Source organism: Salmo salar, chromosome ssa06 (genome assembly GCF_905237065.1).
Source record: "Salmo salar chromosome ssa06, Ssal_v3.1, whole genome shotgun sequence".
Taxonomy (NCBI): domain Eukaryota; kingdom Metazoa; phylum Chordata; class Actinopteri; order Salmoniformes; family Salmonidae; genus Salmo; species Salmo salar.
In genome coordinates, this window is record NC_059447.1 from 60,312,394 (window position 1) to 60,325,702 (window position 13,309).

The following is a 13,309-nucleotide window of genomic DNA, read 5'->3' on the forward strand; positions in this document are numbered from 1 at the left end:
GAACGGCCGTTGAGGTCATTTTATGAGATACAATTGTTAAATGAGGCAGAAATTAGAGGCCTATCTTGTCCTGGGTGTAGGAGGAAGAGTATGCTAACCTAAATGACTTGTTCTATTATGGGATGGGAGTGGGCTCAGTGTGTTTTTATTATGACTGAGACTGAGTTATGTCACATTAACCTTCCTGTAGGATGATAAGGGGAAGTCTTTATAACAGTGCTAGGCGCCACTTACAAATCAAATAATTTATGTACCCCTGACATGAATGTGGCCTTCCTATTGGCCAGGAGCATACTATACAATGGCCAATCAAAGCCTTTGAAATAGAGCAGTGGTAGAGGAAAGAACCAAGGCTCCACCTTGATGTCTCTGTGAGCGATCTGATTGTCATGGAGATATTTGAGCCCCTCCAGGATCTGTCTGGTGTAGAAGCCGATGGTGGGTTCGTTGTTCTTCAGAGGGCCCCATTTAGACCTCAGCAGGGCAGACAGGCTTCCTGGATACAAACCACAGGCCAAAGTACAATACATATCAATACATTCTGCTTTACTATCAGCAGGACATTAGTGTATTCAGTCCATTACATAACTCAGATAGCATACACTCACAGGACAGTTTATTAGGTGCACCACCTCGTTCACGAAAATGGTTAGCTCCTACAGACAGTGAGTCAGGTGGTCGTGGCTTGCTACACAAAGCAGGCAGATGGGCATCAAGGCATTCAGTTACTGTTCGACTGAACGTTACAATGGGCAAAACGAGTGACCGAAGTGACTTTGAGTGTTGTAGGATCGACGGTACCAGGTTCGCCGGATCCAGTATCTCAGAAACGTCCGCCTTCCTGGGATTTTCACGCACGACAGTGTCTAAGGTTTCCTGAGAATGGTGTGACAAACAAAAAACATCCAATCAGCGGCAGTCCTGTGGGCGAAAACAGCTCGTTGATGAGAGAGGTCGAAGGAGAATGGCAAGAATCGTGCAAGCTAACAGGCGGGCCACACGAGACTAATAAATGGCAGTACAACAGTGGTGTGCAGAATGGCATCTCGGAACGCACAACTTCTCCTACTATGAGCTAAAAACAAGAAGAAGCGGCTCCAGTGGGCATGCCATCACCAACACTGGACAATTGAGGAATGGAAAAATATCGCCTGGTCCGACGAATCCCGATTCCTGTTGCGTCATGCTGATGGCAGATTCAGGATTTGGCGTAAGCAGTATGAGTCCATGGACCCACCCTGCCTGGTGTCAACGGTACAGGCTGGTGGCGGTGGTTTACCGTTGTCCAATCTGCAGCAACCGAGGGATACCATCGCTTCAGCATGGACCAACATCCCTTTGGAACGTTTCCAACTTGTAGAATCCATACCCTGAAGAATTCAGGCTGTTCTGGAAGCAAAGGGGTGTCCGACCCGGTACTAGATGGGTGTACCTAATAAAATGGCCAATGAGTGTATACGTGTTTGTATTTGCCCTCTTACCTCCGGGAACCTGCTCCATGAAGATCTTGATAAAACCATTCTCGCTGATGGAGCCCAAGTACTGCACAATGTTCTTGTGCTTCAGGTGTTTGTGAAGGGCAATCTCCTCGTGGAGGGGCTGAGAGTACCTAGGACAGAATAGATGAAACATCCACTGTTACGTCTAATAAGGAAAAAGGACAGGATGATGTCTTCTCTCTCTCTCTCGTTCAAAAAAAAAGACCAGAGCACTTTGAGACGGGAAATTGCACTGTTGCACTTAGTAGCTTGCAGTAACCTATCACGGAGAGAGATGTCAGAGGGACTCAGTCTCAGTCCAGTACACCATGGTCAGAGGACAAGTACCACAAGGACACACACCAGCTGGCTACATATGAAACGTCACTCTCCTGCAATCTTCTTTTAGAAATAAATGTTCAAACTGAACACCATAAATAATAAGACTAAATACATTCTCCCTCAATCACACGGTTGGCTATTCTAGTGAATCAGACACTTATTCAATGTTTTTTCCCCCGAGAGGATACTTCAGAGTTGCTTCTAAGTGATTCAAAATAATTCTTGACACCTTTGAGTTTTCCCATGAGAGCCCTCTAATGACTTGTGATGTGATGAGTGGAACAATGTATGACAGAGGGATCATCTGGGCTGATTGGGCTCTGAAGGAGTCCCATAATAAGACAGGAATAGGTGGAAAAATGAGCAGACCAGTGATGGAAGGCAGCGCAAGTGCTTGGTACACTAGTTGCTAGGCGACTCTTTCCCCCCAATTATTTTCATTGCCCAGTCACTCGATCAGGTGTACGGTATATATAACACTTTCGTGTGCCAGAGAAAGGACACAAAACAGGAACACAGAGCTAACACAGTGGACGACTTAAACAAGCGTTTTGGTGCCCCTTCGATCTGCCAATCAAATGATCACTCTCAGGAAACCCCTTTGGTTGTTGTGCTCTGAATAACCACTCACTCACTTTAAATAATGACACAGGGACCTGTTGCAATAAAGCCTTCCGTTAGCAAAGGGCCTCTTAAAAGACCGTAAAAGTGTCATGGATGCTTATTATGTCAACTATAGTAGCCTGTGCAATGACAATACGTGTAAGGGGGAATGGTAGAAGCTGAGGATTTGTGCTAGTGTCTTTTTGGAGAAAGTCCACTTAACATGTTCACCTACCTGCTGTCTCTCTCCGGTATCTCCTTGATGGCCAGCCGCACCTGGTTGCTAAGGTCCCGGCCTGCGTACACCACTCCAAATGTGCCTTTTCCCAGAACCACCCTCTCCCCGAGCTCATCATACTCATAGTCGTACTGAGGAGGAAATTATTTCAAAGAGGACATTTTGTTGCATGTTAACTTCAAGGGCCATAATGATAGAGTTATAACAGGGATATAGGTCCATCTTAGAGCAGGTGAGCCATAAGGTGAGAGTGGCGGCTGGGTATCAACTAAGCAAAGGGCAATGTGAGCTTTACAAGGTGTGGCATAGATCAAACAGGGCTCAAAAACAAGTTGTGGCACCATGCTTGTGTTTGACAAGAAGTCTTTGGGTAATTATTCACAGACAATTATTTTCCCCCTGTCTCACCACTGGGAGAACAGGTGACTAGAGGAGCAGGTGTTTTTGCTACTCTACACTAATGGTTTCCATTGCAAAACATACAATGAACAGCATGATCCATGTCCACACTGTAGGAAGTTGCCTTTATCTATTTCTGTACATTGCCTCTATCTGGTTTGATATAGAATTTGGAAAACAATCGGAGAGACAATCGCTGCTGGCTACACCCTACACATTCTGGAAATCAGGTTAATCCTGTTGGAGACACCATACAATGAAAATATCCCTCTCTCCTCCCTCACCTCGAGGGCGTCAGCGTCACACTCCCCCTCTTCGGAGCCTTTCCATGTTTCTTCTGCGATGCTGTTGACCAGATCACAGAACCTGCAACACACAGAGCACCCCAGATGACCTTTACCACACTTACAAATACGTCACAGGAGTAGTTGTGAAAGAACACTAAGCCCAGGCACCCTTTCATACACTCTCAGCGTGAAAACTCAATGGGAGAAAGCCCAATCACACCAGCACTGACTCACTGAATCACACTGTGGAGCTAATAAGTCTGGCTGGCTGTGCTTTGGTTCTTCTCCGTGTAAATCTCTACAGTACAGTCACTGCCTTGGACAGCGGCTCACATGCTGGTGAGATGGAGTGGTCACGGCACAGACAGAAGAGTGACAGACCTTTTGCAGTGCATCTCTGTGCAGAAATAGATCTGGAAGTCCTCAGAGTTGTTTAGCACGTACAGGAAGGCACTGCGCTCGTCAAACTTGGAAATACTGAGGAAGAGGAGTGGACAGTTAGAGACGAGATGGGGGAATTCACATGACATAGGACACTGGCATAGACTGGATGTCTGAGCGTAGCCATCTGAGAAATCACTCCAGTTGTAGGTAACTACAGAAGCTTTTCATTTTCACCAGAGCTGTAAAAGTCTTTAACCTGTCTGGGATAGGGGGCAGTATTTTCACGGCCGGATAAAAAATGTACCGATTTAAACTGGTTACTACTCTTGCCCAGAAACGAGAATATGCATACTATTAGTAGATTTGGATAGAAAACACTCTAAAGTTTCTAAAACTGTTTGAATGGTGTCTGTGAGTATAACAGAACTCATATGGCAGGCAAAAACCTCAGAAGATTCAAAGCAGAAAGTGGCCTGTCTGACAATTTGTAGTCATTCTGTTGCATCTCTATCAAAATTACAGTATCTGTGCTGTTACGTGACACTTTCTAAGGCTTCCATTGGCTCTCTAAAGCCTTCAGAAAGCGGATTGAGGCGTCTCCTGTCTCTGGGCAGATAACAGCAACACAGTTTGTCAGTGGTCTGCCTGGTGATAGAGAGACTGGAGATGCGTGTTCACGAGACCTCGCCATTTTTTCCTTTCCCTCTTTGAATGAATACAACATTGTCCGGTTGGAATATTATCGCTATTTTACGAGAAAAATAGCATAAAAATTGATTTTAAACAGCGTTTTACATGCTTCTAAGTGCGGTAATGGAACATTTTGAATTTTTTTGTCATAAAATGCGCTCGCACGTTACCCTTTGGATAGTGACCTGAACGCACAAACAAAACGGAGGTATTTGGATATAACTATGGATTATCTGGAACCAAAACAACATTTGTTGTTGAAGTAGAAGTCCTGGGAGTGCATTCTGACGAAGAACAGCAAAGGTAATACCATTTTTCTAATAGTAATTCTGAGTTTAGTGAGCCCCGAAGTTGGCGGGTGTCTGAATAGCTAGCCTGTGATGGCTGAGCTATGTACTCAGAATATTGCAAAATGTGCTTTCGCCGAAAAGCTATTTTAAAATCTGACATAGTGATTGCATAAAGGAGTTCTGTATCTATAATTCTTTAAATAATTGTTATGTATTTTGTCAATGTTTATGATGAGTAATTTAGTAAATTCACCGCAAGTTTTCGGTGGGTATGCTAGTTCTGAACATCACATGCTAATGTAAAAAGCTGTTTTTTGATATAAATATGAACTTGATTGAACAAAACATGCATGTATTGTATAACATAATGTCATAGGAGTGTCATCTGATGAAGATCATCAAAGGTTAGTGCTGCATTTAGCTGTGGTTTGGGTTTTTGTGACATATATGCATGCTTGGAAAATGGCTGTGTGATTATTTTTGGCTCGGTACTCTCCTGACATAATCTAATGTTTTGCTTTCGCTGTAAAGCCTTTTTGAAATCGGACAATGTGGTTGGATTAACGAGAGTCTTATCTTTCAAATGGTGTAAAATAGTCATATGTTTGAGAAATTGAAGTTATAGCATTTTTAAGGTTTTTATATTTTGCGCCACACTCCATCATTGGATATTGGTGAGGCGTTCCGCTAGCAGAACGTCTAGATGCAAGAGGTTTTAACCACCAAACACACTTCTTCATTCAAACACATACAACAAGTTACAGTAACTCGGACGGAATGAGCATAACTCAGAGCGTTCCTTCCCACACACACATCCACCCTGTTGAGTCTCCACCAGTGTTCAGCGGGGTAAACAGGGATTCTAAGCCAGCTAACCAAGGCGAGGGCTGAGCAGAGCACAGAATGAGTGGTTGTATTCAGCCCACCATGGCACACTGCTGCATCAGAGGGAACTGCCATTGTCTCCTAGTCCACTGGAGGGGGAGTGGGCACCAAGTAAGATACGTTCCCTAGCAACATCTCACAGAGGCCCTCTAGAGTGGAAGATCATTCGGCCTGTCAGTCTGCCACTGAATTATTTTGTGGAGGGGGAGGCAGGGAGGGTGAAGGAGGGAGAGCCACGAAGGGACCACCTCTGACTAATATTGCCTTGGGAACCAGGCTGCCACATTATCATCTGTTATGTTGTCGGCATATGGGAAAGAGGAGGAGAGTAGCGAGCAGTGACTTCCCTGCCCATATATTACAATGAGTGTGTAGATCAGGACAACTGTGAGATCACCAACCTGACACCCCGTACTGACATGGCGCTGAAGTTCCACTCATGGACCCCCCTGTTCTGTTCGAGAGATCAGAAAAACATGAACCTCAGAAAATATGACAAGGACTGACACCTGAAAATGTTACTTCGATGACTTGGCAAAATGTGTCAGTGCAGAGAAAGACATACTTATTTTATGAGACTCTTTCCAGTGGAAGAAAAATCACAAAGCAAAGGCACGAGGCAGTTGTCACACACGCTTCCTGTGGTCAGTAACTTACCTTGTCATCAGGAGCAACATGCCAGATGGAGACAGTGTTCTCCTCCACATCGTTGTTTATGGACAAGTACGAAGGCTGATAGACTTTCGTGGGCTCCAGTATCAACACCTGGAAAAGAGGACAACCAATATCACCTCGAGACATTTCACAATAAAGCAGAGAAGTAAACAGCCTAGGAACACTACCTCAGTTGGTGCCATTGTCATGGTTTATGTGTGTACAGTATATGTCTAACTGTCAAGTTAAAGTCTAAACAGCGAAGAATGCCAGGAAGGAAGAGCGAGCATGGGGCTCAGTGGCAGTCACATCAGGGAGACATACTGGGAAGCGGACAGATGAGACGTCTTTCTTTGTGGCCTCCACCAGGAAGTCCATCCAGAAGTCCACCAGTTCCTGCTTGGGCGGCGGCTGCTCCACAGAGGGCTTTTTGAAATGCTGGTATATCAGGATGGTCTCCACGAGAGAGCTCAGATACCTGGGATGCAGTCAACACAAACGTTGACCATTGACCGCAGAAAAAGAAAATGCACTTAAAACAGATCAAAATCTGTTTGAATATGTTGTAAAAATCTTGAGCTTGAGAGAATAGGGTCGACACATGACTGAAACTTAAGGATCTCAGATCGATTGTCTGCGGGGCAAAGTTAAACTGCCCTTCCATGTGAGACAGTCATGACCATACTTTGATGGGAAAAGGATAATTTTGTACATGTATTAAACTTTGAGTTTGACCAATTCCAGTCAATTTCAATATTGGAAATAAATCTAAAAATCCCCCAAAAATCAACCACAAAAAATCATCCATATGACAGATAACCCCTGTGACTACAAGAAAATAAATGACATTTAAATTGTGAAAAGTTGTCTACACTGAGTGTACAAAACATGAATAACACCTTCCTAATATTGCCCTCAGAACAGCATCAATTCGTTGGGGGCATGGACTCTACAAGGTGTTGCAAGCGTTCCACAGGGATGCTGGCCCATGTTGACTTCAATGCTACCCACAGTTGTGTCAAGTTGGCTGGATGTCCTTTGGGTGTTGGACCATTCTTGATACACATGGGAAACTGTTGAGCATGAAAAACCCAGCAGCGTTGCCGTTCTAGATACAAACCGGTGCGCCTTGCACCTATTACCATACCTCGTTCAAAGGCACTTAAATCTTTTGTCTTGCCCATTCACCCTCTGAATGGCACACATACACAATCCATGTCTCATTGTCTAAAGGCTTAAAAATCTGTCTTTAACCGGTCTCCTCCCCTTTATCTACATGGATTGAAGTGGATTTAACATGTAACATCAATAAGGGACCATAGCTTTCACCTGGATTCACCAGGTTGGTCTATGTCATGGAAAGAACATGTTCTGTACACTCAGTGTATACAGTGCCTTCGGAAAGTATTCAGACCCCATGACTTTTTCCACATTTTGTTACGTTACAGTCTTAATCAAAAATGTATTAAATAAAACAATAAGACTCTAAATTGAATTCAGGTGCATCCTGTTTCCATTGATCATCCTTGAGATGTTTCTACATCTTGATTGGAGTCCACCTGTGGTAAATTCAATTGATTGGACATGATTTGGAAAGGCACACACCTGTCTATATAAGGTTCCACTGTGTTGAGGCACAGATCTGGGGAAGGGTACCAAAAAAATTCTGCAGCCTTGAAGATCCCCAAGAACACAGTGGCCTCCATCATTCTTAAATGGAAGAAGTTTGAAACCACCGAGACTCTTCCTAGAGCTGGCCGCCCTGCCAAACTGAGCAATCGGTGTAGAAGGGCCTTGGTCAGGGAGGTGACCAAGAACCCAATGGTCACTCTGACAGAGCTCTAGAGTACCTCTGTGAAGATGGGAGACATTTGCAAACATTTCTAAAAACCTGTCTTTGCTTTGTCTTTTTGGGGGTTTTGTGTGTAGATTAATGAGGGGGAAAAAAATAATTTTACAAATTTTAGAATAAGGCTGCAACGTAACAAAATGTGGAAAAAGTCAAGGGGTCTGAAAACTTCCCCGAATGAACTTTATGTTGATCTTTACATAAAAAAAAAATAAAAAAAAGAAAAAGAAAACAGCACCCTCCCTCACCAGACAGGGGCCTTGAGTTTGAAGAGCTTCTCAGAGGCCTGTATGACCCTAGTGTTGTCACAGGCCAGGATGCTAGCCCCCAGGAAGAAGCCCACGTCCCAGTAGCTCTGCAGCTTGTCCAGGCTTCCCTTCTTCCCCAGGAGGCTGCTCAGCTTCACTCCTGGAAAGGAGAACAAGGTCAGGTCAGGGACATATTATAATAATATTTAAAAAAGATACTGCACACTGTTGAATGCTCCCATAGTTTTATTGTGCAAGGTCTTTGTCAAGGTACATCATTTGCCATATCTTATGTGCTTTATATACCGCGCGTTATTTCAAGGGTTTGGGAATGGGCTGGGCACTGTATACCCCAGTAGCCTACTCTTATGTTAGGCATTTCACCTGAAATGCAGTTGGAGGATCTCAATGCCCTCTTTGGATAAGTTTTAACATTCAATGTAGTTGGTTGCCATGTTGCAACTATATTGCAGAGTGATAATGGAACATGGCTGTTTTCGGCCTCGCTGAGGCAAGCTGCCACTACATGTCCTACTCATGTAGCCCGGGGCAGCGCAGAGTAGAGGAGGGCAGGAAAGGGTGCAAGGATTGGGAGGGGGCCCACGGCTGATTCCCAGGCCTGTCTGTTTCTCACATTCCTGAGTTACTTTCTGAGCCTCAGATTTCACAGCAAACACAGAGGATAGGGAGCCAAACAGCACAAAACTCCCTTGCAAAAAAAAAAAAATGGAAACGTAATGGCAAGGAAAAGAAATGGAAACGTCATTGTTTACGTAAAATCGGATGTTTCATATTAACCCCCGCAGTACAGTAGCAGGCTCTCTGTTCACACCCAGACTACCTTTGATGGGAGTGTCTCATCATAAGCAGTTCGTTTCAATGAGCAGTATCTGTCACATGAGTAGATATTAATCTCACACTTTATGACATGAGGGTAAGCGCAGTGCAGTGGGAATGCAGATCAGTAACTTAATTATTATTAGTCATCAGCAGCTCTAATGAAAAACAGAATAGCGAGCCAATTCCAATGCACCATCAGGCAGCTCAAGGCCAAACAGATATCAAGGAGAATAAAGTGTTAGTTACTTACCGACTTTGCGGAGCTCGAAGGAGGCGTCAAACTGGTGTCCCGCTGCCAGGAGTAGAACGGCGTAGTTGATGCCAGAGTGTAGTGTCGGCTCGGACTCAAACCCCTTTTTAAACCTGAGAGGAAGGACAGAGAAGCCAATATTACACACAATGCTTCATTTTTTGTAATCTAACTTTATGTTCCTACAGTAATTTCTGATGTGTCCTTGGTGAGAACTTTATAGTCTTTATCACTTCCTCCCTACTTTTGTAAAAAGCATCCAAAATAACTACAGCATTATTGAGCAGGGTGCACAGAGGAACCACTTATTGCACAAAGCTTGACTCTCACAGATAAAAACCTAATTTACTTAATGAGCAATCCGTTCCACTGAGGGAACGAGTGTGAATAACATGAAAAGGCTCTCCAAAGATGTCGTCTGGGTTGGAACAGAGGACAAGGATAGTCCAAGTTATTCTAACGAGATACCATGAATCGGCTCGATGAGAGACATAACCATTCCAGGAAGACTGCAGTTATCTTTAGAATATCACTGGTGCTGCGGTTTCAAATCAGCTACTTTCAGAATGCACCTGCTAGGCTCTTTGCTCCGAGTCAGATGACACTGCTGTTCGTTAGCTGTAGTTGAGAGGTGGTAGACCTCTCTATATCTACTTCTCTAACTGGTGAGGAGTGAGTGAGTGAGTGGTAGGTAATTACAGGCTCTCACCAGTATGTGTGTGTGTGTGTGTGGTTATGTGTGTGTGTGTGTGTGTGTGTGTGTGTGTGTGTGTGTGTGTGTGTGTGTGTGTGTGTGTGTGTGTGTAGCTCTCACCAGGCTGTGCCACTGTCCCTGCTCTTGGTATCAGTGAAGTGGGACTCTAGGAACATGTCCTTGTAGATGCGTCCCACCAGGCAGTAGATGTCTGAGGCCACCTGGTTGTCAGACTCCACCAGGGGCAGCATAATGTCCAGGGCCTTCTGACGGTCCCCCGGTAGGTTCCTCCTGAACAACACAGAAGAGGGAATAACCAATAACCAAAGTCCCAAATGGCACCCTATTTCCTTTATAATGCACTACTTTTGAACAGGGTGTAGTGGACTACAATAATTATTCATACCCCTTGACTTATTCCACATTTTGTTGTGTTACATACAGCCTGATTTCAAAATAGATTTTTTTTTCTCACCCATTTACACACAATACCCAATAATGACAAAATGAAATAATAATAAGTGTTTCAAACTGCCTCTGGAAGCAACGTCAGCACAATAACTGTTCGTCGGGAGCTTCATGAAATGGGCTTCCATGGCCCGAGCAGCCGCACACAAGCCTAAGATCACCATGCGCAATGCCAAGCGTTGGCTGGAGTGGTATGAAGCTCGCCACCATTGGACTCTGGAGCATTGGAAACGCGTTCTCTGGAGTGATGAATCACGCTTCACCATCTGGCAATCCGACGGACTAATCTGGGTTTGGCGGATGCCAGGAGAACACTACCTGCCCTAATGCATAGTGCCAACTGTAAAGTTTGGTGGAGGTGGAATTATGGTCTGGGGCTGTTTTTCATGGTTTGAGCTAAGCCCCTTAGCTCCAGTGAAGGGAAATCTTAACGCTACAGCATACAATGAGATTCTAGACAATTCGGTGCTTCCAACTGTGGCAACAGTTTGGGGAAGGCCCTTTCCTGCTTCAGTATGACAATGCCCCCGAGCACAAAGTGAGGTCCATACAGAAATGATTTGCCGCCTCCCAAGTGGCGTCACTACAGACCCAGGTTCGACCCATGAGGCGGCGCACAATTGGTCCAGCGTCGTCCGGGTTAGGTGAGGGTTTGGCCGGCCGGAATTTTCTTGTCTCATTGCGCTCTAGCAACTCCTTGTGGTGGGCCAGGCGCCTGCAAGCTGACTCTGGTCACTAGCTGGACGGTGTTTCCTCCGACACATTGGTGCGGCTGGCTTCCGGATTAAGCGAGCAGTGTGTCAAGAAGCAGTGCGGATTGGTAAAGTCGTGTTTCAGAGGACGCATGGCTCTCAACCTTCGCCTCTCCCGAGTCAGTAGGGGAGTTTCAGCGAAGGGACAAGCCTGTAACTACCAATCTACTGGCAAGATGGCGCCGACAGAGATGGTCGCCTCGCTTCGAGTCCTTAGGAAACTATGCAGTATTTAGTTTTTTTAATTATTTCTTACATTGTTACCCCAGGAAATCTTAAGTCCTATTACATACAGCCAGGAAGAACTATTGGATATAAGAGCGACGTCATCTTACCAACATTACAACCAGGAATACGACTTTCCCAAAGCGGCTCCTCTGTTTGGACTGCCAACCAGAACAATGGACCTAATCCCAGACGTCGACCCAAAACAACGGCGCCTCAGAAGGGGCAGACGAAGCGGTCTCCTGGTCAGGCTCCGTAGACGTGCACATCGCCCACCGCTCCCGAGTATACTACTCGCCAATGTCCAGTCTCTTGACAACAAGGTAGATTAAATTGGAGCAAGGGTTGCCTTCCAGAGAGACATCAGAGATTGTAACATTCTCTGTTTCACGGAAACATGGCTCTCTCGGGATATGTTGTTGGAATCGGTTTAGCCACCGGGCTTTTCCATGCATCGTGCCGACAGAGATAAACTCCTCTCTGAGAAGAAGCGCGGGGGTGTATGCTTCATGATTAACGACTCATGGTGTAATCATAACAACATACAGGAACTCAAGAACTCTGCCGCCCATATTTTCTCCCAAGAGAAATCTCCTCAGTTATCGTCACAGCTGTGTACATTCCTCCTCAAGCAGACAGCAAGACGGCCCTCAAGGAACTTCACTGGATTCTATGTAAACTGGAAAGGATGCATTTATTGTAGCTGGAGATTTTAACAAAGTAAATCTGAGAACAAGGCTAAATTCTATCAGCATATTGATTGCACCACGCGTGGGTGTAATACACTCTATCACTGCTACTCTAACTTCCGCGATGCATACAATGCCCACCCTCGCCCTCCCTTCTGCTCCTACCGTCTTATAGGCAGAAACTCAAACAGGATGTACCAGTGACTAGAACCCCTCAACGCTGATCTGACCAATCGGAATCCACACTTCAAGATTGTTTTGATCACGTGGACTGGGATATGTTTCGGTCAGCCTCAGATAACAACATCGATATATACACTGACTCGGTGAGTGAGTTTATAAAGAAGTGCCTTGGAAATGTTGCACCCACTGTGAATATTAAAACCTACCTTAACCAGAAACCGTGGATGGATGGCGGCATTCACGCAAAACTGAAAGCGCGAACCACCGCATTTAACCATCGAAAGAGGTTTGGGAATATGGCTGAATATAAACAGTTTAGTTATTTCCTCCGCATGGCAATGAAACAAGCGAAATGCCGGTACAGGGACAAAGTGGAGTCGCAATTTGACGGCTCAGACACGAGACGTATGTGGCAGGGTCTACAGGAAATAACGGACTACAAAAAGAAAACCAGGCATGTCATGGACACCGACATCACGCTTCCAGACAAACTAAACACATTCTTTGCCTGCTTTAAGGACAATACAGTGCCACCGTCGCGGTCCACTAACAAGGACTGCGCCCTCTCCTTCTCTGTGGCCGACGTGAGTAAAACATTTAAACGTGTTAACCCTCGCAAGGCTGCTGGCCCAGACGGCATCCCTAGCCGCGTCCTCAGAGCAAAACAAAGGAGATGATTTTGTACTTCAGGAAACAGCAGAGGGAGCACCCCCCTATCCACATCGAAGGGACAGAGGTGGAGAAGGTGGAAAGTTTTAAGTTCCTCAGTACACATCACAGACAAACTGAAATGGTCCACCCACACAGACAGTGTTGTGAAGAAGGCGCAACAGCGCCTAATCAACCTCAGGAGGCTGAAGA

The 13,309-nt window shown here is 45.2% G+C and overlaps 1 protein-coding gene across 1 annotated transcript in view; it reads right to left on the reverse strand.

The window, feature by feature from the left end:
- LOC106607751 (mitogen-activated protein kinase kinase kinase 5) overlaps positions 1 to 13,309 on the reverse strand; it is a 61,241-nt gene that overhangs the window by 19,388 nt on the left and 28,544 nt on the right. The window contains exons 7-17 of the mRNA XM_014205044.2: positions 10,252 to 10,422; positions 9,438 to 9,550; positions 8,348 to 8,507; positions 6,575 to 6,728; positions 6,254 to 6,361; positions 5,998 to 6,050; positions 3,729 to 3,824; positions 3,345 to 3,426; positions 2,659 to 2,792; positions 1,482 to 1,609; positions 360 to 496 (exon numbers count right to left, since the gene is read on the reverse strand). Of these exons, the coding sequence (XP_014060519.2) occupies positions 360 to 496; positions 1,482 to 1,609; positions 2,659 to 2,792; positions 3,345 to 3,426; positions 3,729 to 3,824; positions 5,998 to 6,050; positions 6,254 to 6,361; positions 6,575 to 6,728; positions 8,348 to 8,507; positions 9,438 to 9,550; positions 10,252 to 10,422 (1,336 nt within the window). The remainder of the gene's footprint in view (positions 1 to 359; positions 497 to 1,481; positions 1,610 to 2,658; positions 2,793 to 3,344; positions 3,427 to 3,728; positions 3,825 to 5,997; positions 6,051 to 6,253; positions 6,362 to 6,574; positions 6,729 to 8,347; positions 8,508 to 9,437; positions 9,551 to 10,251; positions 10,423 to 13,309) is intronic.